Source organism: Rhinatrema bivittatum, chromosome 15 (assembly GCF_901001135.1).
Source record: "Rhinatrema bivittatum chromosome 15, aRhiBiv1.1, whole genome shotgun sequence".
Lineage (NCBI taxonomy): Eukaryota > Metazoa > Chordata > Amphibia > Gymnophiona > Rhinatrematidae > Rhinatrema > Rhinatrema bivittatum.
Genome location: NC_042629.1, coordinates 15800146 through 15827698, shown reverse-complemented (window position 1 = coordinate 15827698; position 27553 = coordinate 15800146). Strand labels below are relative to the sequence as shown.

The window sequence follows — 27553 nt, the reverse complement described above, 5'->3', positions numbered from 1 at the left end:
TAACTGTATCTTGTGGCCTTGTATATGTTAGAATAGTTGATACAGATGCTGGGCAGTTATCTAGAAATGTTTATTGTATCATGTCAAATTCTACAAAGGCAGGCATATTTTGATGATGTTAAGTTGGGTGAAACAAAGTGGATTTTTGTGGTGGAGATAGCAAATAATTTGCATTTATAATAAAATACGAGGTGAGTTAAATTGAGCATATAAGCTGACATTACTGTCTGATGTTCATGCAGGTGTCAGAATTTACTGTGCATTATGCATGCTGATTACTGCACAGCAATAAGCTTATACAAGAGCAGGAGTGTTAGAATAATGTCACTTATTGCAAGCCTCTGTAGGTAAGCATTTTCCATTTAATCTTGTAGACTAAGTGCTGCAGGTGAGGATACAGAAGCTTCCATCTGTAGGAAGATTTAGCAAATACATTGGAGAACTCTCCCTGGATGATCTTCCTTCCAAAAAATGTGTGCCTGCAAAATGAATGAAAGAAAGAGAAGTTATATATCTTTCCTTTTTGCATTGCCGAATATTTATCCAGGTTCCTGGTTTTATGTAGTATAAAATCCCGACATCTGCATATTTGTTATTTCTAATTATTGTTTTAGTTTTGGATCTAGGTGTTCCTTAAAATCATACCTATCCTCTGTCAATAAAAAAGCAAAGTATTGCTAGGTCTTTTATTATTTTTTTTAATGACTTGAATTGTTCCCTTTGAATAGCCTTGAAACCTAAGAATAATTTGGAGCAGTACCACAAATAACCTCATCTGGCTTGGAATCTTATTGGTTTATCAAGGCCATGATACCCAAAACATCAGCCACACTTCATGAACAAATTAGCTCCTGAATTATATTATAAGATATTATAATTATAATAGATCCTGTTCAGATGAGACAGTTTGTGACATTTTTCTGAACCTAGGTACATGCTGGAGTTTGAGTACTGCTATGGAGCTTCTTTAATTATTATAACCTTAATGCTCTGACAATTAAAATTCTGAACTGGTAGTTAGGATTACTACTTGCTGTGCACTTATGAAATATTAAACAGTATCTAGAGGGTCTGGCTTTCTTTTGAAGCCTCTTTATCCCCTGCATAGTTCCACCTTAGATTTAAAATTGTTTTTCTTCACTGCATGGCTACATAGCGCCATCTTACTGTGATGGGAGTTACATGGAGTCCAGACGTTTCTTCAGGGCATTATGGAGCAATGAACTCCTAGGAACCTGGAAGTTGGCCCTGTAGTGCCTTGGGACTGCCTCTTGTCATTGTATTTGTCCCACTTCTGATGGGTTGTGACTGAGTCAGTAGGGAAGCCATGTGGAGGAGTAGCCTAGTGGCTAAAATCCAGGGGAAGCCAAGGTTCAAATCCTGCTGCTGCTCCTTGTGTCCTTGGGCAAGTCATCTTCCATTGCCTCGGGTACGAACTTAGGGCCTGATTTACTAAGGCCTTTCTCCCATTCTGGCTCTATGGGAAAAATGCTTGGTAAATAAGGCCCTTGGATTGTGAGCCCTCTGGGAATAAGGAAATACTTAAAGTAGCTGAATGCAACACATTTTGAGTTACCATTGAAAAGGCTTGAGCTAAATCCAAATAAATAGATTTAAAACAATGCTCAAGAAATGCAGTTTGAAAATCTTCTGCTTTTTCTTTTAAAACTACAGCGAGATCCATGGACAAAAAAGAGATGCTTTAAATAATTTCAAAAATTAAGTAACAGTCACCTTTTTAATTGATGATCAGTGTGTGTATTACTTCTTGACTTCTGTACTTTTGAAATACGGAACAGTATGCAGAGTGCATCGGTTTCTCTCAGTGGCAAACTGATAGCATGGAAGGATCACACTGAGAAAGATCATTTACTGCTGACCTTTCTCTGATTAGAATGAAAATATAAGTAAGGAAACAATTCATAAATAATTTCCATCTGTAGTCTCTTCTCCCTGTAATCATCTATAGTAAAGACTGAATGCCAGAGCTCTTCTGTATATTTTGAGTGAAACATAATACTCTTTTACCTTTCGGCCTGTGAGTTCTTTCCTGAAGGACAGTGAGGCTGGTGCCGTATTTTGAACATAAAGTGAGTTTACCTCTGTAAGCTATAATGGAGTAATAAGGTGTAGAAAGTGCATGAGCTGTCAAAGAGAAGGATGCTGCTGCCCAGCCTAATGGCCATATCACGTAGCACACGTGTGCTGTTGGCGAGGTCTGTAGCATCTTTATAAAAACTTAGATCATTGCATTGTATCCTGGCCCTCAGCTTCAGTGCATAGACTGTGATATGCAGCGGCTACAAAGACGACCAGAACAGTCCTGTGAGAATTCTCTCTGGTGACAGTTTTCCCACTGGAGAATCTCTTGGAGGACAGCCATTTTGGTAAAACACAGTCAGCATTGGGGGACCATTCTTTTCCAAGTTATACTATCACTTCGAGACGGATACAGAGTTCATCTTGCATGATGTGCATTGTCTGTTTTTTATTATTATTTCATGAAGGAATTTGAGCATTTTTGGGATGGTGGGGGATAATTTATAAAGTAAAAATTGATTGCTTGTCTGTAAAATGTTCTAGGATTACTATGATTGTACACACAGATGCAATGATACACTTCCGTGGCTATTTGGTGGTTTGACATCTTTTTAATTATAAAGAGCAATCCTTATGTGTGTATGTATAGTTGGATTAAAACAATTTTGGGGCATCAGCTTTTTTCTGATTTGTGATTTACAGGCAGAATTGAGTATTTCTTCATCTGCTTTATTTTCTTGAGAACCCATGATGGAAGGACTTGAGCAGGATGATGCACGTTGTGGTGATATGTGTTCAGTGCGTGCGCCTATACTTTTCACAATATTGTGGCATGCAACTGTTGCAGAAGAAGAGTTTGCAAACCGTTCCATTTCCCAAGGTTCCAGTGACATTATTTGCTCATCAATAAGAATAAGATTGCAAACAGAATAATTTTTCAAGTAGCATATTTAACCGAGGAAACAAACATCAATACTCTGCTTCCTGACAGTGTATGTGTGCTTCCTTTGTACAGAGGCTGGTAAAGGAGCCCAGAAGCTATAAAAAGAGGCTTGATCAGGAAAATGCTGTTCGCACATTGCAGAATTCTGCCCTGTTTATCATAAAGTTGAGGCAGGGGAGATAGACATGGGAAATATTTGATAAACTGTATTTACACATATAAAAATACCGTTTCTAAGTCAGCATTTCAGCATTTGCAACAAGTTTGCTTTACTAAATAGATTTTTAGCCCTTCAGTGCTATGATTTGGATCTTGGAATGGATTTCCACTGATTTATGTGTATTTTTTCTGAATACCACAGCTCTGCTGACATCTCCACTTGACTTACTGCCTCAGTTTGTGGTTTCCTATTTCTTTTACGGTGCATTTTTTATAGGTAAGTGGAAGAAGACTGAACAGAAAGGAGAAAAATCTGCACTTTGACTTTAACTGCAGAAAATGAATATGAAAATGTAAATATCCGTTTTACTAGCATCTTCTAATCATTAACAAACCTCAAGGATTTTGTAATATTAATTTATTCTATCTCTGTAGTCAATGTTTTTAATGAATAATCTAGCTTTTCAGTGTTATGTTACAAGATAATAGGGAAATAGGAAAATGGTAGGGCAGCTTCCAAATGATTTCTAGTTCTTTTACTTGCATTAAAACAATTTCTCATCCAGGGTCTTGTTTACTGCAGATAGGCCGAGTTGTAACTGCGAGCCCTGATAACTGATTGGAGTGTGATGTCCTGAAACTGACCTTCACAACAGATTATTAATTATAATATTTGTAATTCATGCATGTTCTAGATTGCGTCTTCCTCATAGTACTGAAACTGTACTGAATTCTGGGTGATCATTATAATTCCTATTTAACAAAACAAAGATCATTTACCAAAGGTATATTCCTAATGAATATGCATGAGAGAGGTTTGCATGCACTGCCTCCCATTGCATATTCATTGTGGATATTCTGAAAACCAGGCCTGTTTGTGGCTCTTGAGAGCTGGAGTTGGCCTCTCCTGCCATGCACTCTATCATGTACAGCAACAAGTAAAAGATGAGATGCCAATTAGCGACAAGTGTGCATATAAGAGAATTATGTTGGTATAGTGCACTTTCATTTCCCACATACTAATTAGCTAACAAACATGTCAATTTTAAAACATATGCGCATATATGCCATCTTGCTCGTGTAAGTGGTGGGAATTTTACTAAATGCGCGCCGATGCTAGAGCCTATTTTCCCAGTTTGTTCCCAGTTCACCCATTTAACCAATCGGCCTACCTAACCCCCCTGTTACTTTGCCTACCTTTTACCCTGTTAGGCCAGACTCCCTAAACCTTGCTAAGTAGCCTATATTATTTTTATTTTATTACTTACCGTTTCCTAGCAGGTTACTTTGTAGGGAACCCTAGTGCACGCTTGTGCGCGTAAATAGGTATGTGCAGAAATCAGGCCTCAGCCCCGGCCCACACATTCCCTGCCTCTCTCCCCCCCCCCTCCCCCTCCCCAGTATTTTTTTGTGCATGTAACAGGAGATACGCGCGTTGTTGCAGACCTTTTAAAGTCCGTGCAGCACGTGCGCCTCCAAAACACACACGTATCTCCCAGTTTTGGCACATGCAAGGCTGTTAAATCAACCAGAAAGTGTTTAAATGTTTTGGGTTGTTGTTTTTTTTAAGGAGATGCTTGTGCAGCTGCACTCCATATTACTTGCCACCCAAATTCAATGCTCAGATACATTTTAGTTCATGCCTCAAGAAGCATGGATTGCGTTCTTCTACCCCAACAGTCTCTCAGGTACCGCTTGGTAGTGCTACCTGCTGGCTACCTCAAAAGTAGAGTTGAGTCAAGGAATTATAATCTTGGACCACTAGCAAAAGCATATTCTATTCCAGTGGGTGGGGAACAATAATTCCCTCAACTCCATTTCCTAAATTGTTATGACTTATGTCCTCAGGTATTGTGCTGATGAAAAGTAAGCAAAAGCTTTGTAATTCTTTTCTCTAAGCCAGCCTTCTAAAACTCAGCATAAGCATTATCTCTTACAAGTCATATTACAAATACAATTGTTTTCTAAAAAAAAATTAATTAATTTTACTTTACTGATTGCTTCTTTCTAATTCTTTATGGTAAATCTAATAATATGATTAGAGTTCCTCATATAATCGTCCATCTTATGGTTTTTATTCATTGCTGATTAATTGTGTCTATTATTAAACCCAGCTGTTGATGTTTTTGCACAAACTGGTTTCTGAATTATCTCCTACATTGTGTTGTATAATAACCCCACTTCAGTATTGTCTTGGGCTGTTCCCAATTTACTTTTAGATAATTAAAGTCTCTCTTTATTTCTATCCTAGTTGACTGCTTTATTTCCCAGAGCACAAGGATGTGATTTCATTCATTTTGCTCTGGGGGTCTAAAGTTGATAATCATTTTTCTACATCTGCCCTCATCAGTGTCTACTTGCGGTGTATGTTGCTCTGCCCTCATCCCTTGGCTTCTTTTCATTAACATTCACAATCTCACTGATATTATGTGTTTGTCACATGCAATTCCTTGTAGTTTTCCTATAAAGTATGTACCTTTGCATTAGACTTGCAGAATTGTCTTCATTCCTCTGGTGTATCAGCTCAATTTTTCTACCATATGGCCTTGTTTACCCTTATGATGATGGTAATTATTATTGACTGGCTAGCCTTGCCTCCTATGATGCTTGAACTTCCAGCCAAATCAAAACCAACCCCAGTCCTACTTATTGTCCTGGTGATGGGATAATAAAAGCAATTATTTATGGCTAGCCAAATATGTGGCCCCTTAGTTCCCCTACATCAGCACAAAATCCTTTGTGCCATGGCTTGCAAGTCCCTCCAGAGCACACTATGAACTTGATTCACGAAGGCATTTCTCCCATTCTGTGTCCATGGAAAGGACCTAGTTGACTTAAGCCCCATGTGTACATTAATTAGTCAGTCGATACCATTCTTTAGTGCTGCCTGGGTCCTTCCCTTCCAAAGTCTATGTCCCACTGCACAGTGCATTTAGCCATTTTTTTGCATATGTAATCTATAATAATAAAGATGACTCTTTTCCCCTCCCCCCCCCCCGAAACACACACACACACACACAGAATTTGAATAACATGATACCCAGCAATGGACTGGAGCATTACGGTCTTACTAGCATGTTTGACTTCATTCCATGTAGCATCTTTCTCTCTATGCTCTCAGTCATTTTTCTTTGATGATATTTTAACTGCTTTTCAAGGAAACACTAAAAACAAATGAGAACAATCTTCTAGTAGGTAAATTTAAGACGTCCCACTTTGGTGGAAGGTTCCTGAGAAACTTTTATCCAAAGTAAAAGCATGCAAATACCTTCACTTTGAAAATTATCCCAGGAAAGAGGGCTAGCCTATAGCTAACCAACGATGTATCTTGCTGGCGTGATACTGTTGTCAGAAAAGGAATTAAAAGTTTTAAATGTGACGTGAATGCTAATGCATGAAATAAAGTTGCTTTTCACTCCAAGTAGCTGCCTCTAAGCAGTGCATTCCAGAAGTCTGTCAGTGGGTAGTGCAGGGCTCAGGCAACAACCTGTCATAGTGTCACATTAAAACTCAAAAAAAAGAGACCATAGTAAGCATGAAGAAGTGCAATCTCTGAGCTTGGGTTGTATTTTCTGAAATCTAAACAATTTCAAATGATATCTAGAAACACATCTGCCCTACATCCAGGGCCATTGGAAACACTAAGCCTGGGCCTAGGGCGCCGAGTATTAGGGGGCACCGCGAGCAGTGGTATCCTGAGGGGAGCCAGTGCCCCCGGGCGCAGGGAGGCTCATGCGGCCGCTGGTGGACCTCATCCCATTGGCGGCTGAGCAGCGACATAGCAGGCAGATTGGCAGGGCCGTGGTGGAGCTCACGTCACCACGGCCCGAAGAAAAAGGTCGCGTTCAAGCCTGCAGGTGCTCCTCCTCCTTCCTGCCCACGCCCTCCTCCTCCTTCCTGCCCGGAAGAAAACGTTGCCGTCGCCGCGCGGGCAGGAAGGAAGAGCAGCAGCAGCAGCAGCGCATGCAGAAGTGGAGCAACTGCTGTGGGCCACTGCAAATCCCAAGTCGCAGCGGCCCGAGAAGAGGAAGAGGCCTGGTAACGACCTGTGAAGAGGAGGCCCAGAGGTGAGAGAGCGGCTGAGGGCCTGTAGAGGGTGTATGTGTACGTGTATGAGATGAGTTGAGTGATTGTGTGTGAGAGAGTTGAGAGACTGTGTGTGGAAGTGAGGACCTGAATGTTTGCAGAGACATCATGTGAGAGCTTCTGTGTATGTGAGACAGCATGTGCCAGTGAGAGACTGTGTGTATGAATGATTGTATGAGAGAGAGCATGTGACAGGGAGAGCCTGTGCTTGAGCAAGACAGCACGCGGGAGTGAGGGAGAACCTGTGTATGTGAGTCAGACAGCATGTGACAGTGAGAGCCTGTGTGTATGAATGATTGTATGAGAGAGAGCATGTGACAGTGAGAGGCTGTGTGTGTGTGAGAGAGAGAGAAATGCTTGTGAGAATGAGAACCTGACTGTGTGTTTGAGGGAAAAAGATGGAGAGAAAATAAATAGAAAAAAAGACAATAGAAAAGGAATTGGGAAAAAATTAAGAAAGGGAAGGTGGAAAAAAAAAAAAGCCTGTGACCAACCGATTAGAAAACTAAGATCAGACAGCAAATGTAAAAAAACAAAATACTTTTTAGTGATTGGCACATGTAATCTTTGGGAATGTGCAAGAGAGCACTTTCTCTATGCGGATCTCACAATGTATGAGATCAGCATGGAGGAAGTGGAAGCCCACGGGGCCTGCACAGAGGAGGCAGCAGAATGGGCTTCAGTGCCAGTAGCAGCAATCAGCACCTCCCCAACAGCCACGCGGCAGCAGTGACAATGGCAGCAGAGGAATGAGAGAGGTTCCGAGACTGCTGGCAAAAGAAAGAGAGGGGGGTCTGCCTTTAGTGTGTGCATGTATATGAATGGGACTCTGCCTGGGGGTGTATGTGTGTGAATGCATGGGTGCCTGCTTGGGGGTCTGTGTGTGTGAGAATGAATATGTGCATGCCTGGGGGATGGGAAGGGAATGGTGTGAAAATTAATGGGAACCTGCCTGGGTGTCACTGTGTGTGTGTGTGTGTGTGTGTGTGTGTGAGAGAGAATGACTGGGAGCTTGCCTGGGTGTGTGTGTTTGTGTGAATGTGAGGGAGCCAGTGAGTGTGAGAGCATGAGTGTGTATGAGAAAATCCAGGGGAGTAAGAGTTTGTGGGGGGGGGGGAGTGTCTTAGAGCCTGAGTGTGTCTTAGAGCCTTAGAGTTTGGGGGGGGGGGAGTGTCTTAGAGCCTGAGAGTGTGTCAGTGTCCTGTGACCGAGAGGTTATGGTGGGTATAAGAGCATGAATGTGTTTGTATGTGACAGTGTATGTGTGAGAGAGAATGGACATGTGAGTATGTGTGAGAGAGAGGATAACCTCCTAATCCTCCACAATATCAGGGTGACTGGAAATCAAGAGCTCCCACAGAAGGGGACAGCAGGGCTTTTTAAAATCCTTATTAGTTTTAATTATTGGGTGTTATTTGATATATGTGCTGTTTTGAAATATTTTATTGGTGTTTGGGAAATTGTAAAAAATGTATATGATTTTAATTAATAGAAATTCTGTTTATCAGTAGCTTTAAAATATTCTTTTATTATGGTTTTACTATTATAACTGATGCTTTATGCTTCTTGATTTTATTTGTTTTATAAGGAATGGTGGCTCTGTTTTTCCATTGTTAATACACAGAGGGGCGGATTTTAAGAGCCCTGCTCGCCGGTGCGCCTATTTTACATAGGCCTACCGGCGCGAGCAGAGCCCCGGGACTCGCGTAAGTCCCGGGGTTTTCCGAGGGGGGCGTGTCAGGGGCGTGTCGGGGGTGGGCCCGATCCGCGCGGCGTTTTCGGGGTGGGACGTAGCGTTTCGGGGGCGGGTCCGGGAGCGTGGTTACGGCCCGGGGCGTGGCCGCGCCCTTCGGACCCGCCCCAGGTCACGTCCCGGCGCGCTAGCGGCCCGCTGGCGCGCGGGGATTTACGTCTCCCTCCGGGAGGCGTAAATCCCCCGACAAAGGTAAGGGGGGGGTTTAGACAGGGCCGGGGGGGGTGGGTTAGGTAGGGGAAGGGAGGGGAAGGTGAGGGGAGGGCAAAAGAAAGTTCCCTCCGAGGCCGCTCCGATTTCAGAGCGGCCTCGGAGGGAACGGAGGTAGGCTGCGCGGCTCGGCGCGCGCCGGCTATACGGAATCGGTAGCCTTGCGCGCGCCGATCCAGGATTTTAGCGGCTACGCACGTATCTACTAAAATCCAGCGTACTTTTGTTTGCGCCTGATGCGCCAACAAAAGTACGCCAAATCGCGCTGTTTGAAAATCTACCCAAGAGTCTGGCTTCTTGTAGTTTCCATTTCAGTCTAATTTGTGCTCCTTTATTTTTTATTCTGTATTTGGTGAGGGTCTGTCTCTGCTCTGTGTGTGTGACCGTGATGAGAGATTCTGCTAGCATGTAGTGTCTGTATAGGGATCTATAGCAATCGGGTTTGTTTTGTTTCCTCAGTAGGTGGTGTATTGGTATTCTAGGACCCAGTGTAATATTTACCCTTGCTTTTTCACAGGTAGGGTTATTATTGTTTGAGTCCTTGGTGTTATTACTGTTATGTTACAATGGGATTGCAGTATAGATTTTGAGTGTCTTTTTTTGCGGGGTTTTATGTTAGTTCACAATGTGCCTGGCAGTGGAAGGTGTTTGTGCTGCTGTTACTGTGAATTGACACAAGAATTTGAAAATGTCTTTTATTATGATGAGCTGTAAGGGAAACATCCAAGCTCCATTGTTTGGGGGAATTTCAGTGGATGCACAGAGTTACAGAACTGGAGGTGCAGGATTTATATTGACATTCTGTCCCTTCCTATAAATTCCAGACTTCACTCTCATAGCCATATAGAATTAGTTGAATGAGGCTATCAAATAATTTTATAGTAGTTTTACTAGAAGTGTGAAACTGGCCAGCTTTTTTAAATTATGCAGAAGACCCCTTGGACTTTTTTATTAACACTTTTTTTATAACCAGTTCTAAAGCAGGATCCATGCTATGGAGGTAGGTGTGACAAAGAAATGTCATTTTGGCTCCCTCCCCCCCCCCCCCCCCAAACAAAATTCTTCTGTCTAGAGACGCCACTGATTTTCTGTGACCTTAAGCATTAGTACAAGAAGGATTAAGGGGGGGATGCTGGAGAGGCACACAAATGCATTAGCCCTGTATGAGAGTTGGGAAAGAGTTGGGGAAGATTTGTTTTGTATTACTTTTTTGATTCTATTTTTGAATTTGCCTTCTTAGTTCGCCGTAGATGCCCTGTCCAAGTATAGGTTTGATAAAGTTTATGTGCTTCATTGTTAGAATGGTTTTAGTTAATAGGAAAGGTTATTATGGTAGATGAACGGCAGGCTAGCACTTCAGGTGCACATGAAGGGGGCGCACAAAGGGGCAAGCTCCTCTGTTGCACTCCTTTGTGCACTTCAAGGGCGCGCACCCAACAGAGACCCTTGGTACACCACTGGGTGAGAACCATATGGGGCCGCAAGCGGCGGCAAAGAGGAGTGGAGATTTGGCGGGCCGCGAGCAGTGCCCAACCTGCTCGTGACCCAGAAAACCACACAGTCGGTGGGCGTGATCGAGAAAGATGTGGGAGTCGGGGCCGAGACTGGGGGGGGGGGGGCGCAAGGGAGAAGGCTCGCCTAGGGTACCTAATCCTCTTGCACCGGCCCTGCCTATATCCCAACAATTTCTAGAAATATCAGAATTGAAGCTCACCAGCAAAGCTGAACCAAGGGGGATATGGGGCCCGGGTCAAATCACTTACGTAGTCTCTACCACAAAAATGAAGAGCTTTGAAAGGCTTCCCCTGAGATTAAGGAGCAATCATTTCTACTTTCTGGCATGTGACATAGGCCTCGTGACATTTCTCTGCTGCATGGGCTGCTTTTGCTCCTGGCCTGACAGGGTTCTCCCGTAACAGAAAATGATGGTGGTAGCATGACAGTGGGCAGGGCTATCGTGATGATAGTCAGGGGCAGTTGCCTTGATTTCATCCCTCTACACCCCTAAAGATGACCTGAAAAATGATAAAGCATGCTGTTAGGTCACAACTCTTGAATTAAACATTTATTACTAGAGCTGTGCCATAAAATGTCACTTAACACCAGTATTCTGGCTGTAATTCCGGCATTAACCGATTGTTAATGAGCCCAATTATGATTTGACTTTAAGGTGACACTAAACGTCATACTGAATTCTTCTGTTACCCTTTTCTTGAAATAAGATTGTGTTGCTTTGCCTCTCTTTCCTAACTGATGATGTATCAAGGCCTCAGGTGCTGTATTCAAATACGAATCAATGTTGTACTTTCTAATATTTATACTATAGTGGGGAGTTCTTCTAAAGATATTTTAGCACATTGAGTTTTTCTCAGAGAAGGGAAGAAAGGAAGCAATTAAAGCAATCAGTACATTCTGAGCACTACAAATAGTGCTGCACCTGTACCGTTCTTTATAAGAAAGAAAACTAACTACTAAACTCCCTGAAACTCATAATCAACTTTGACAAAACTGAAATCATACTCATGGATAAAAAACCCAATCCAACTCCGCCACCCCTGACAATACTAGATAAACAAATGATAACGATAATCCCTACCACCCATACCAGGAACCTTGGAGTTACCATCAATGCTGATCTCTCTTTCAAATCCCACATAGTAAATAAAACGAAAGAAGGATACCACAAGCTACTAACCCTAAGACATATAAAGCCATTTCTCAACCCTTCTGATTTCAGAACCATCCTGCAGCTGCTTATTTTCTCTACCTTCGATTACTGCAACTCATTACTTATTGGAATCACTTCACCATCCCTCAAACCACTCCAAATACTGCAGAATTCAGCTGCCAGAATCCTTACAGGAAAAAAAGAAACGAACACATAACACCCATTTTATCCTCTCTTCACTGGCTACCTATTTCTGCACGAATTACCTACAAATCAATGACCATCATTCATAAAATCCTAAATGATGATCTTCATGGACTAAAAGGCTTAAACATAACCCCCCCAAAACCCACAAAGAAACCTACGCTCTAACAACGCAGGATTCTTAAACATCCCCACCTTAAGAGACGCTCATCTTTCAACTACACGAGAGAGAGCATTTTCCATTGCCTCCCCCAAAATTTGGAACACCCTACCCAAAGAACTGAGGACCCAGCACATCCTGAAAACATTTAAAAAAGACCTAAAAACATTTTTATTCCACAAACTCTATTCTAACTATCTGATACCTGATCATCCCAGCCCTCAACAGAACTCGCAAGCATAATCCTCCTCTTCATGCTCTCCTGATGTACCCTCCTTTTTCACCCCTCCCTGCTCTCTCACTTGATTCATTAAGTTCATTGAAAATGTTCTCCTCACTATTCTGTTATTCAACTACTAAGAAAAAATGTTTACTGTTCAGAATATTCTACTGTTCCCAACTACCATGTTAACTCCATTTGATTGTATGCTAATTGCATATTTTGTATGCTAATTGCATATTTTGTAAACCATTATGATGGCTCTACCGAATAACGGTATAAAACTCTACAAATAAATAAATAAATAAATAAATAAATAAAGGTGATAGGATGACATTCTAAAGTAATGTAGAGGAAAACTATGCCAGAACCTCCTTTAATCCAGCTACAAAATTAGACAGAATAAGACGTTTACATCAAAAATCCTGGCCCAACCTGATTGTGGACTGCACAAGCATTGGCAGCAACACCATTCAAAGGTTTGACCAGAAAGTGGACTTTAGCCTCTCTCACTACGGATAAGTGCATGATAGCTTCAGATTGAAGAATCACTGACTTATGTTCTTATGTTCTTATATAGTGACCAATGATTATTAAAAAAAAAAAAAAGCCCTAGCGCGCCCTAGAGCTTTACTCAAAAAAAGCTTGTAGCCCCTAGCGGCACCATATGAGGTCACTATAAAGTTAAACATTTCTATTTACCCTTGTATAATTTTGTAGCTGGATCTGAGATATATTTGCTAGGGATGTGAATCGTTTTTTGACGATTTAAAACAATCGTCAGATATATTTTAAATCGTCAAAAATCGTTACAGCCGCGATACAATAGCAATTCCCCCGATTTATCGTCAAAAAATCGTAAATCGGGGGAGGGGGGAGGGCGGGAAAACCAGCACACCAAAACAACCCTAAAACCTACCCCAACCTTTAAAACAAATCCCCCATCCTCCCGAAGCCCCCCAAAATGTTTTAAATTACCTGGGATCCAGTGGGGGGGTCCCGGCGCGATCTCCCACTCTCGAGCCACGGCTGCGTTAATAGAAATGGCGCCGGTGGCCCTTTGCCCTTACCATGTGACAGGGCAAAGGTAGCGCCGGCGCCATTTTGGTTCCTGTCACCCGACGTCACGAGTGCAGGAGATCGCTCCTGGACCCCCGCTGGACCCCCAGGGACTTTTGGCCAGTTTGGGGGGCCTCCTGACCCCCACAAGACTTGCCAAAAGTCCAGCGGGGGTCCGGGAGTGACCTCCTGCACGCGGCCGTATTGCCAATATTCAAAATGGCGCCGGCGCCATTTTGCCCTCACTATGTCGACATAGTGAGGGCAAAAGTAGCGCCGGCGCCGTCAGGTGACAGGAACCAAAATGGCGCCGGCGCTACCTTTGCCCTGTCATATGGTAAGGGCAAAGGGCCACTGGCGCCATTTCTATTAACGCAGCCGTGGCTCGAGAGCGGGAGATCACGCCGGGACCCCCCCACTGGACCCCAGGTAATTTAAAACATTTTGGGGGGCTTCGGGAGGGTGGGGGGTTTGTTTTAAAGGGTTGGGGTGGGTTTTAGGGTTGTTTTGGTGTGCCAGTTTTCCCGCCCTCCCCCGATTTACGATTTTTTAACAAAAAAAACCATGACGATCAGATTTCCCTCCCCCCCAGCCAAAATCGATCTTTAAGACGATCGATCACACGATTCACATCCCTAATATTTGCTATTTATTAGTTCCTAGCTATTCCTGGATTTTGTTTTTTGGAACCTGCTTTAAGGCATGGCACTTACCCGCGTGAGCTCACATTCTATTTAAATGTATTACATGCATTTTTTAAAATATTCACCGAATGCAGAATTCAGGTTTGATTTACTGAGCAATGACTTTGGTTGTAGGAAATGCAGAAGGGGTAGAAAGAGATTAGATTTGGCAAGGTTATGACTATTGAACATGCATTATGCTGCTATACGTTAGTGACTTTATTGACATGAAGGTGAAGAAAAATCGTAGAGAACAGCAAATAAAGATGAATTAGCTCATCCAGTCTGTGCAGTTTTTTCTCTGGTTCTCTTCCACATTTGGGAGATGAGCAGATAAATTCTCACACAAACATCATACCCCCATTCCTTTTGCATTTCCTTTACCCAGCCTCTCAAATCTGTTCCTACAACTACCTTCTGTCTGCTCCAAGCCTATTTAAATTCCTTTATAGAGCTGCCCTTGAATATCTCCACTGTTAAACTATTCTGGAACTTTCCAGCTTCCTATTGGGTTCTCATGAATCCCATACATAATCCAGAATCAAGCTCCTCTCCCATGGCTTGCTTACCACCAACCTTTGCAATAAGCTATAGTGTCCCCAAAATGAGTGAGGCTATTGTATGAAATTCCTGGCCTCCCCCTGCTTATTTATCATGGGCAGATTACCCCATCCATCTTACAAGCTGGATGCAGCTCTCCGCACATAGGGTTGTATTCTCCACTCTTTGACCTTGTAAAGTTTCACATGACTGAGCAAGGAGCCTCCCCCCCCACCTTCAATTCATGATCCATGGTCGTCAACAAACCTTTTCCATTGGAAAGTAATGGACGGCCGGCGCCATCTTTAAAAATGGCACGGGCCATCCAGTGCTCTTACCATGTGACAGGGGCTGGCCAGTGGCACGTATACCCTGTCACATGGTAAGGGCAAAGGGCCATCGGCGCCATTTTTATTAGTGGCAGCCGATGGCCTGAGAGCGGGAGATCACTCTCAGGGCACACTGGACCACCAGGTAATTTTAAAACATTTTTGGGGGGGGTCGGGAGGGTCGTGGAGGCTAAGGGAACAGTTTTAAAGGGTCGGGGTAGGTTTTTTGTTTATCGGCCGACAGCCCGAGCGCGAGAGAATGCTCCCGGGATCCCCGCTGGACTACCAGGTAATTTTAAAACGTTTTTGGGGAGGTCAGGAGGGTGGTGGAGGTTAAGGGAGCGGTTTTAAAGGGTTGGGGTGGGTTTTTAGGTTGTGTCCTAACTCCTCCCGTTAGTGTGCACTAACCCAATTAATGATTTTTTCACGATAAATCGGTGGAATTTCTATTGTATCACACTCTTTAACGATTAATGACAATTTAAAAAATATCGGACAATATTTTAAATGGTCAAAAAATGATTCACATCCCTACTACTTTGATTGGAAGGTTATTTCAGACGTCTCCCCCACCCTCACACAGCAAAGAAAGATTTTTCTCCTCTTGTATTATGAAGTATTTCCGATCATGACCCCTTGTCTTAGATTTCCTTTTCTATGGAAAATGTTACCTTCCTTTATTATCATGGGAAAAATATGAAGGTCTCTTTAAAATACCTTATTGTTTCTCTCCTCCAGCAAGGGTTGTAAGCCTTTCTTTGTAAAATAACCACAAAAATTGCACTCACTCAATGTTGATTACACCATCACAACTAGCTTTATTTTTATTTAGAAGGAAAAGACTTTAAATGCCAAATCTGTAACAAATTCACAAATTTGGTGACAAGGTAAAATCACAAGTCAGAAAAACCTCCTATTTTAATTTTAACCTTGCTGATTACCCCTTTCAAAAATTTTTATTTTACCAAATTTTTACTAAATTTGTGCCAAAAATATTTCCAAAACTATATTTTGTAAACTCAGAATCACTTTCAGTTGTCCAAAAGTCTTCAATTGTGTTGAATGGTTTTAAAGGTCATAAATATGATTTTCAATAACGATAGCAGATGCCACTTCATTTGTCGGCCCTTTCGCTTTATCCTTTTCTTATCCTAACAATCCAATTTTTAGTCGCCGCAAATAAGATCCCACACGTATTCTGTTTTGGTAAAAAGTGGCCGCAACTTTTATTTAAAACACAAATATAATAATTCTCTGGTTACCCGAGCTGGTGGTATGTTCCTCGCTGTTGCCCGCCGCAGGAACCAAGCAAGGCAGTCCTACGCAGTGGAAACCCCCCCGCCGTGTTCCCGAGCAAGGGGGCTATGCCCTTAGGCACCTTCGCCTTACGCCAGCCGGTGCTGACGGCTACCCCGCCGTCATGTGATGTCACCAGCACCACTTGTAATACAGCCCAACCAGCCCGGGTACCCACCCCCCTCTCAGCTGCAACAAAAACCCCTAAGCATTACTTAACTCTTGTGTGATAGAATGATTTTCAAGTAGGTGAACATTCTTTTATGTTTTAAATGACTTGAAAATTCAACAGGTCTTGTATCCTTTTGATGCCATCATCATGTACATTTTACATAATCAGTGACCAACTTGCTGCTTGTGCAGTGGTTCTGGGCGAGAACATAAACGCAAGCACTGCAGTAGACTTGGATTATCTGGCTATTTATCAGATGCCCTTGAGGTATGATTATCACTGTCATCACATCTCAAAGCCCAGAGTTTGGTCATGCTGCCTGTGTTTCAGACTAGAAAATCTCTCATGCTGATTAATATCAGCAAATCCTTACTTTTGCAAGGTTCTGGGCTTGAGACAATGCTAATCTTGTCCATGCTGGCTTTGATGAACATTTATAAGAAGTAAAATTATTTGTGCTTGTAACTTGTTAGTTGTCAGTTTCACTATAAGGGTGTCTTCTTCATTCACTTGTGCTTAAAAATGGTGAATATACTTATTAGAATGCATATTCTTAGTCATTTGAAGCTCAGTGGTACTACGTAGGAAACTTAAGAGGTGCAAATGACAATGAAGCTGTGAATAAAGTCTTTTGCAAATGTTTGTAATGTGGTGCACCTTTTAAAACTGCCTATACAATTTAGTACAGATTTTCTTAGTGTGACAAATCTGTGATCAAACTGGTTCTTTTTCTCAAATAATTTCTTTTGTTAAATTAACAGTAGGAAAAATGTTTAAAAACAAGTAATAATAGCATTACTAATTCCCATGCATAGCACTCCTTTTAGTCCTCATAGAAACACGGTTTTCATTTGTGATGAAGCATGCAAGCAACTGCCTCTGGGATGAATTGTCTGGCGGGGCCTTATCTGCCTGGCAGCTTCCGAAGAGGGACAGCAGAGGAGGAACAAGGTTGCTGTTATTACCCTGTTACACTTGGATAAACTGAGGCACAGAGAGAGGAAATAACTTGCTCAAGGTCACAAAATGTCAGTGATATAAACTGAATATGGATTTACATATCTCAGATATTCTCCTGGCTCAGTGCTCTAATTTCTAAAAAAAAGAAAAAAAAAAGTCAGTGTTCAGTGTCGATTACTGCAGGAAACGTGACATATTGCCATGTGCTTATTAAGATATTTCAATAATATATTTTCAAGAAACTACTACCATAAAATCACATCTATAGACATATAATGCCTTATTGAGTGTCATGAAACTTTTGTAAATTGATAAGGTAGGAAAAAATAATACATGCTGCCCTATCGACTGGGTGTCTATTTAACTCCTACACCTGTTTTATGCTTAAGCACTCTCAGGGTTTCATAATCCTTTAGTGTAAAACCCCATACAATAGTATCTTAGCAGGCCTTGCTAATTATTTCTCTGATGCCATCTGATAATAGGAATGTGAGTCCGTTGCATTTATAACAATTAAAACATCCGAGTAGGAAAAATGAATCTTCTTCCCAGGCAAGGGTCAGAGTTTGTTTTGTCTCTTCTTGTACCTGAATGTGCCTAAGAGAGAAATCTTCCTCCTGAGCAAGAAATCTCTCTCTGCATTTTGTATCGCGTCACTTATACATCTCTTCTATGCATCCTCAGTTGGTAACCTTGCCATTTCCCTGGATACACAACACTCTCTTCTCATTTACTAAATCCCACAAATCTGCTTTTCATCATCTCTGCAGTGTTGCCTAGGTTTACCTCTTTGTTTATGTTTTTGCCCAGGTTCTCTGCCATACTTAATCACATCTTGATAATTGCATCTCAGAGGAAAGAGTGCATGGGCTAATTGGTCCTTATCTGCCATCATCTACTATGTTACTATGGTTTTGTGTTACTGTATTACGGTGTTGCTGTGGTCCTATTTATTTGAATATTTATAACTCGCCCAGTCATGGTATTTGCTCTAGATGGGGCTCCTTGATTATTGCCCACTCGGTAGGTGGGTGAAAGTACCCACATTTTTCAACCATGCATGTACTTTTATCTACAAATTGGAACAACTTTCCCGGGGCCAGGGGGAGGGTAGAGAATGGAATAAATGCATAGTTTTGTGCCAGAAAATTATATGCAAAGAAATTGGGCACAAATCTCTGCATGTAATTTTTCCTTAGTCAAACATCAAAGCTAAATTACTGGCATAGTTTTGCTTTCATTATTGGTGCAAGTTCGACGAGAAAAAAATACCCAGTCTTTCAACTGTTTTATTATTTACCCCTATTTGTTTGTAGCTCATTGGTGATAATGTTTTATACAAATGCTATATAAACTTAAATTGTGGAGACTTGTGTTTGATTAGCAATTTCTTCTGCTCCTGTTTGGCTTCCAATTAGAACTTATCAACTGGGACTAAGGTACCATGAGCCCTCATTTGCAGCTAACGAGGGTTTTAATCTATCAGTTCCTTTCCTTTGTCCTTCATTTAACGCAGCCATTGAAGCAGCAACCCTTTTAGTTGACAATCATTGACTGTGGTGTCTTCTTGAACGTGGTTCTCATATGTTGCTCTTTTCCTTTAGGAAAAGACTCAAGACATGGCTTTTCAGGCAAGCCTTCCCAAACTCTACCTAACATAAATAAATTCTCTACTCAGAGACTGTATATATGAGACGCCATATTTATATTGTACATTTGTATATAATTAACCTCCTCTATCTCTTTCTATTTCTTACATTCCCAGTTCATTAGCCCTTGTTAATTGTAACTGCTTCTCTTCATCACGTTATTTATGTTTTTTGGTTGTATTATTCGCACCCCTGTTTTCTGTAAACCGACATGATGTGAACGAGTTCATGAATGCCGGTATAAAAAAAAACCTAAATAAATAAATAAAATAAATAATGACCCTAACTGAAGGCTAAGACTCTTTCCTGCCCATATACTATAATCACTGCTTCTGTTGCACCCAAACCCCTAGCAGGAAATAGGTCTGAGGACTGAACCCAGTTATCCCATATATCAGCCCACATGACCCAGCCCTATAAATTGTATTTTATTGTTCACTGGGAATGCATGTTAATTTTATCCATAAAAATCATGTGATGGGGTCTCAGTAAATTAATGTAGGATAATGTAAATAGAAGTCAATGTTTAAAATATGCTAATGTGATATATCTTAACATAGGGGATACAATTTCATTCATTTCTATGCTTATATGTGCTATACTTAGCTTCTGGATTGCAGCTATTGTGCATGCATTCTTTGTATTAGCAGAATATTTAGAATTAATGTGCTTCCAACTATAAAGGACTACCTAAGTAATGATGATTGAGCTCATACTGTAGACAGTAAGCAAGGATAGTGTACAATGGTAACAGTTGTTGATCTGTTTTCAAAGAATATTGGCATAGATACAGAAAATAAAGAAAAAAATCTTCCTTCACTAAATATGCTAGTATCGTACATGTTTCAAAGTTTGGTTGAGAATACTGATTGCACCCTTTTGAATGACCTTATGCAGTATGCAATCTATAACATTTTCCAACATTTATGTTTTCTTCATAAAATATTTAGCCATCTGAGTGATGAAATAGTGATTGGTTCACCTGTTGTCAGACAAGGTATTGCAGGGGAATAAATCAGATTAAATCCCAGAAGAGTGTGCCTTCAGCTTATTGACAACATCAGAACCCCTCAGAGGAATACACCTTAGCTTGTGGTCAAAATGCATGTTTCCAGTATGAACGATTCTGGTTTCATGGTGAACAAAGTAGATTTTTAAATGGAAAAACCATTGGCCACATAAACATAATACTACACAACTCCCTGGTAGCTGCCTAATCCATGAAATTGTAGAGATGTTGACTCCAGTGGGAATTGCTTATCTGCTTTCCCAGGCAGAATTCAGATGTCATTACGCAAGGCTGTAGCTGCTAAAGGGAAGAAAATAGTAATGTAGTGACAGGATACATAGCATTAGCAATGGTTTGAGTTAGAAGAGTCCTAGCTCATATCTTGTTTTAGTTTTTATTTAGGCCTGGAGGTTACACTGCAAATTTTAATCTTTTTGGTTATTAATATTTTTAAAGCATATATATTAATAATCATTTGTCCTGGACAGCAGGAGATTTTTTTTCATGGTGTTTCATATTTTGTAGAGGAAAAACAATGACATAGTAACAATGGTAGAGCATGAGCCATGTTTAGATTGCATGCTGTAGTTGATGAGAAGGGAATAGTTGATATTTGTTTACCCTATATTTGATGCAGAAACACAGAGCAAATCAGCAAAGGGCAAGAAGTATGTTTCCAGGTTGCTGTACCCACATAAATTTTTAAAATAACATGAGCATGGAGCCCTATTATAAACAGGAATTATAATCTACTCAAACAATGTGGAGGCAGCTATGAAGTACTGATGCTTGAGTTTGTGGTGTAGACAGTAAACACAAACAGTATACAATTATGCATAGACACAAACTGCAGAAACCTTTTAGTAAATCTAGTCCAAAATACATGTATTTCACATTAACAAACTGTGGGTTATAACCTCTTAATGCAGTATTTTTTCTCTGCCTATCATGTTATATTTGTCAGTGATCATAGTCTGACAAGTCAATAATTGCTCTTTATACCATCTATTTATTTTATTTTTAGATTTTTATATTCTGCTTTCTGGCCCTTCAAAGGGGATTACATTCATGTTATAAAATTGGCGGACTGTGCATGCATGTGCGCCAGATTTTGCGATCTGCGTGCGCAAAGTGGGGGTGGCAGTTTTGCAAAATTTGCACGGCCGGCCTTCCCTCCCAGTCCAATTAAGGAGTGGACTGGGAGGGAACTTCCCTTCCCTTCCCCTCTCCTCCCCAACCCCTAAATCCAATTTTTTAAAAATTTACCTTTGTTGGGCTCCTGAGCTGAAATAAGTTGCGTGTGCCAGAAGCCGGCAGGCAGGCGAGGCTCTGGGACATGCAAACGATGGTGCTGTCCTGGCCCACGGCTCGCCCCTTGGAAGAGGCCTGGCTCTTGTGCGTGTAACAGGGGTTATGTGCGTGGCCGGGCCCCTTCTAAAATGAGCGCACAAGGCCCGGCCACGCACGTGTAACCCCCGGATTTTATGCGTGGGGTTTTTAAAAAATTGACCCGATAATGTTTCCAACTGAATTATGAGGGACAGCACCATGCAAACATTTTTAAATCTTACAGCCAGGCTAATGAGGACATTTTATAATTACGGGAAATAACAAGACTAACAAACGTCCCTGTAAAATGCATTTTATGCTCAGCTTTGGAAGGATAGGTGACATCTACTATTTAAAACACAAGTTATCTGCATTGATGGAACATTAGGCCAAGAAAGCTGTGTATCTCTGAAATAACTTGCTCACATTATCATCCAAATAGTTTTTCATAGCTTTCAGTCAGCAGTACTAAACGCCTTTTCTTTTTTGTATTGATATCAAGTCAGAAGCACTGTCTAATGCATCTTTATCTGTTCTCTTCTCCTGCATTCCTTTCCTTGGTCTCAGTGGCTGCCACCAAGAACAAAGTTAAAGGTGAGTTTCTGATCTAATGTTTTATAACATACGCTGGAGACATCTCTCCTATAGCTATTCCAAAACTAGATGACATAGTTCAGTATTGTTTTTGTCATTACATAATGATATGAAAATGCTACCTGGAAATTATGGGTCTAATATATTCTGTGTTGCCCCATTACATTCCCTGTATATATTAATCAGTGCAAAACAAGCGAGTGGTAACATAACTTCAATCCAATTTGGGGGGGGGGGGAATGCAATTTACAAACAGCTCAAAAGCTTTATCCTAATTTCTATCAGACAATAGTATAAAAGGTGCTACTACTTCAAAAGTACTCAGGCGATGCATATAGAAAATTTGTCAGAGTTAATATCAAAAGTGCTGAATACAAAATTCCATAAACAGGGGAATTCTGTAACTGCCTGCCCTGGTGCCCATCCACAGCCTTTCCCTCAGAAAATAAGTCCGCTAAAACTACTGCACACTATTACCTCTGCTAATTTGTGCGCAGATTTCTTTTTTTCAGAAATAAATATACTCCCTTCTGCAAATGCAAACGTATGCACATAATTCAAAGCCCTGCCCAGAATAACAACGCATCTGACCACAAGTAAATGTACTTGCATATGTGCCTTATGCACTTATAGCACTTTTATCCTCATATGATGTGGACCCTGGGCAGTTTTGTAAAAAGCCATTTCCACGGGTAAAGCACTATTTTACCTGTGAAAATTGCTTTGAAATTTACCCTCCCTCCGTATGTTTATAATAAGTCACAGTTTCAAACATAAAGCACAAGAGAATACTTCAGTGTGCACCAACCCGAAACCAGTGGCGTTTTGGCCTACTGCATGCCTGCTTAAGGGAATCTGTGCAGTCAAGAGTCTTCTTCACAGAAAGCTACAGGAAACAGCAAAACACAGTTCTTTCTGAACATAATAACGCAAAACAGTTTGTGTTGCAATCTAATAAACAAATGGCTAGACAGGTCACTTTAAAGCACTTGACTCACAATGTCCAATGCAGAAGCTCCTTTCTGCTATGTTGTGATTGTTTCAAAATGATCTTAAGCAATTGGTTCATTCATAGTCCACTAAAGTATCCTCAACCTATCCATGGTTGACAAAATATTTCCACATGATATGTAGTTAAGTTTAGAAATAACCCAACAGAGCAATCCTTACTAAACAAACCCATTTCTTTAAAAATAAAAAATGTCCAATTTACCTCTGCATTCAGCCCAAGTAGGGAAACAGTCTGGGGTCAATATATCTATCACTGTTCACAATGCAACAAAATTCAATCAACTTTCTGTCCTCATAAAGAAGGATCAATGAGTTCCACAACTGAACATTTCAGATTTTCAAGCAGATGATCTAGATACTGTGGGTACTTCTTTTTGCCTGCATTTTAAACAACTCCTATGTTCTGGGACCTACTGAGAATGCAATATTCCAAGCCTTTCCGATGTAGAAAAATGCACTCTACCTGTAAACTTGAGAGCTTCGACATGACGTGGTGATGGTGGAGGTGGTGATGTCACAAATGGTAATGGAATTGAAAAGGGCATGGCATAAATACAGAGGATCCCCAGTGGCTAGAGGACGGAAAGGAAGAAATGGGGTAACCTCAGGTGTAAGATTTGTGCATAGGGATATCCTGCAGGGAGTGGCAGGGACTTTCCTAAACAACTCGCTGAGCAGACTGGATGGACCATTTGGGTATTTCTCAGCCAACAATTACTATGTTACTGTATTGCCAGCTTCTCTGCAGTTCAGAGTATGCTCATTGTTCAATAATGGGCAAGAGCCAGACAGAAAATGTATGCACATAGATTTGGTTATTCAAATCTACCTGCATAGTTTTTGACACACTCTTTGTGGGTTATTTATCTGGGGGCAATAATCAAAATAAAAAATCTGTGAGGATGTTTGCTGCCGATCCCATAGGTAAAACTACCCATGAAGTTTGCGTGAACTCAAGCAGTTTTGATTCTTGCATCCTTCCAACCACATTGTAAGCTAGGCCTCAAGGGCAGAAGAAGGGCATAAATGACTCCCGATGTGTTATATTCCCTCACAGTATAAAAAATATCTTTTCTGTCACTGGAAAAAACTAATACTTGCCCACAAAGACTGTATATAAGCAGAGCATGGTAACATTTTAGAACTGTTTGGAAATTTTTAGGTTTTTTTTTAAATTGGGTTTAAGTTTAGCTAGCACTCACTGGTTTTCCTTCAATTGTAGTGAAAGTTGGGTGTTGAGATTTTGGCTTTATTTCTTTATCTCATACTTTTATTATTAACCATTTTCTATTATATTAAAAGTAGGTATTTAAAAAATGCACTGACGATGATAGTATAAAAGAAATTTGATGTAAATTGTTAATGCAGATGAATGAACCTATGAAGTTGATCCTGAATACCTCTGAAACAGTTTGAACCCTTCTTTATTTATTTATCTAATTATTTATTTATTTATTTATTTATTTGTGTTTTTTCTTGACCGACCATCATCAGAGGTATCATGCCGGTTTACATGTAAAAAGGGTAAACAATAAAGTAGGAAGAGAGCAGTTACAAAAAACCAGGTTAACAGAGAACTGGGAAGTGCAGAGACAGTTGCACGGGGAAGAGAAAGCTTAAGGCTAGAAACATCAAAGAAAACTTATGTACATCATAAAGATTCCCAACATTATGAAGAGATGGGAGAGCCAATGTCTCATATCTAGCACAACGTGTGGACAGGTTAACAGGGCTATACAATTACTCGGAGAGCCACACCCGAGGTGTTATCTACAGGCAAACGTATCATGGTTACTCTGGTGGGGTAGGGAGAAGTTTGACAGCGGGGGTTAGAATGAGGGAAGTCGCGTATTTATTTAAGGGTAGGCTTGTTTAAAGAGCCATGTTTTGAGTTTTGATTTAAACTTATGTGCACATTGCTCTAGTCTAAGTTCCGGTGGCAGGGAGTTCCAGGCAAAGGGGCTGGCAATTGAGAAGGCACGCTCTTTTGTAGATTTGAGGTGAATATGTTTAGGGGGGAGGGTGTGGAGGATCCCTGTGTGGGAAGATCTCGTGTGTCTGGTAGGGGTAAGGTAGTGGATAGTATCTTTCATCCAGTGCATGTTTTCGTTGTGGAGTGCTTTGTGCATTATAGTGAGAGACTTGTAAGTTATGCGTTGTTGAATGGGGAGCCAGTGTAGGTCTTTGAGTATAGAGGTGATATGGTCACATTTGCGGGAATTTGTGAGAATTCTTGCCGCTGTGTTTTGTAAGGGTTTGATTGTGGCTTTCGGTAGACCAAGAAGGAGGGAGTTACAGTGGTCTATTTTGGACATGACCGTGCTTGCAAGACAGTACGAAGGTCGCCGAGGTAGAGGAGGGGGTCTAAGTTTTTTCAGCGTGTTGAGTTTAAAGAAACACTCCTTCATGGTGGTACCAATGAACTTCTGTAGGTTGAGGTGATTATCTATCGTAACACCTAGGTCTCGGGCTTGAAGAGCGAAGGAGGTGCCTGCTAAAGGGGTGCTCTGGGTGAGGGTGTGGGGGGAGATAATGAGGAGCTCTGTTTTAGAAGTGTTAAGGGCGAGGTGGAGAGAGATGAGGAGGCAGTTTATAGATGAGAGGGCATTTTCCCATCTTTTCATGGTGGTGGCTAGGGAGTCTGTGATGGGGATGAGTATTTGTACATCATCCGCGTAGATGAAGTGTGTAAGGTGAAGGTCAGAGAGGAGTTTGCAGAGGGAAAGTAGGTAAATATTGAACAGAGTAGAGGAGAGAGAGGACCCTTGCGGGACGACTCTGGATAGGTGGATGGGTTTGGATTCACAATTATCTATTTTTATTTTGTAGAGTCTGTTGGTTAGGTAGGATTTGAACCATAGCGAAGGGGTGCCAGTGATGCCAATTTCAGTGAGGCGTGTGAGGAGAATGTTGTGGTTCACAGTGTCAAATGCCGCTGAGATGTCAAGAAGGGCTAGTAAATGTGAGTGACCTTTGTCGAAGCCTTTGAGAATGGAATCAGATAGTGAGAGTAGGAGGGTTTCTGTGTTATAGATTTTCAGAATCCGAATTGGGACGGGAAAAGGATATTATATTTTTCCAGGTGGTCAGAGAGTTGGGTGTTGACAATTTTTTCGAGTACTTTTGATAGAAATGGGAGGTTGGAGATGGGCCGAAAGTTGGAGAGGTCATCAGGGTTGAGGCTGGGTTTTTTTAAGTAGGGGTTTGACGGTGGCTTGTTTGTGGGGGTCAGGAATGATTCCGGAAGAGAGTGAAGTGTTTATGATGTTGGCAATGGGTTTCACTATAGTGTTTGGAATAGATAGGAGGGCTTTGGTAGGCAGCGTGTCGGAGGGGTGCCAAGCGGGTCTCATTTTTTTGAGTATGTTTTCAATTTCTAATGAACATGTTAGTTCGAAGGAGTTGAATGGGGTAAGTGAGTTGGTAGGGGGGGTGGGAAGTGGGGCTGAAGGGGGAAACCGCTGTGTGAGTTTCAAGATTTTTTTCATTGAAGTGAAGTACAAGCTTTTCACATTTAGCTTGTGTGTCAGATTCAGATTCAGTGGGACAAGTCATGGGTGGCTTGGTGAGATCAGCGACGTAGGAGAAGAGAGCCTTGGCGTTAAATTGTAGGTCGTGTATTCTTTTTGCGTAAAAAACCTTTTTAGTTTTAAGGTTGGCAGCCCAATATTTATATAGGGTGGATTTGTAGTTGGCCAGGAGGAGTGGAGATGGATCTTGGCGCCATTTCTTTTCCAGGTATCTTAGGGAGTTTTTGAGTGTCTTGAGATCGGAAGAGTACCAGGGCTTTTTCGAGTTTTTTGAAGGGTTAATGGTTTTTGTGATGAGGGGGCATAGGGAGTTAGCAACACTGGAAGTAATCCCATTCCAGGAAGTAAGGGCTGTTTCGGTGTCAGTGCAGTCAAGTTTGATTAAGCTGTGGGAGAGGGCTGTGATGAGGTCATCTCGGCTGCATGGTTTCCTGAAGTGAATAGTCTTGTCGGGGGGAGGAGTGGGGAGATTGTATTTCATTAGAAAGGGGGTTGCAATGAGCGCATGGTCAGACCAAGGTATATGTGTGCAGGAAGGGGCAGTGCTAATTTGAATGTGGGAATTAATGAAGATTAAGTCAAGGGTGTGACCTGCTCTATGAGTAGGAGTGTTGACAGTTTGGGTGAATCCCATAGCGTTAAGGGCGGAGAGGAAGGCTTTCCATGAGGGAGTGCAGGAGGGAGCGTCCACGTGGAGGTCTCGGTCTCCCAGAATGATGGCAGGACTGTCTAGATCAATGTATTGCATGAGAAATTTTATGAGTGGTGAGGGGTTGTTGTCAAGGATGCCCGGGGGAGCGTATATGAGGCAGATTTGAGTAAGGGATGACTTGAATAGGCCTTCAATTTTTGGTATAGGGTTTGAGGGAAGCAGGGAAAGTTTTTCTATTTTAGATGCTATGAGGAGGCCTTCTCCTCTTTTTTTTGGTCGAGGTATAGAGAATATGTC

At 41.5% G+C, this 27553-nt stretch overlaps 1 protein-coding gene across 1 annotated transcript in view; it reads left to right on the top strand.

Moving 5' to 3' along the window:
* CADM2 (cell adhesion molecule 2) overlaps positions 1-27553 on the top strand; it is a 1264184-nt gene that overhangs the window by 684793 nt on the left and 551838 nt on the right. Inside the window, exon 2 of the mRNA XM_029578402.1 lies at positions 22037-22063. Coding sequence (XP_029434262.1) covers positions 22037-22063 — 27 coding nt within the window. The remainder of the gene's footprint in view (positions 1-22036; positions 22064-27553) is intronic.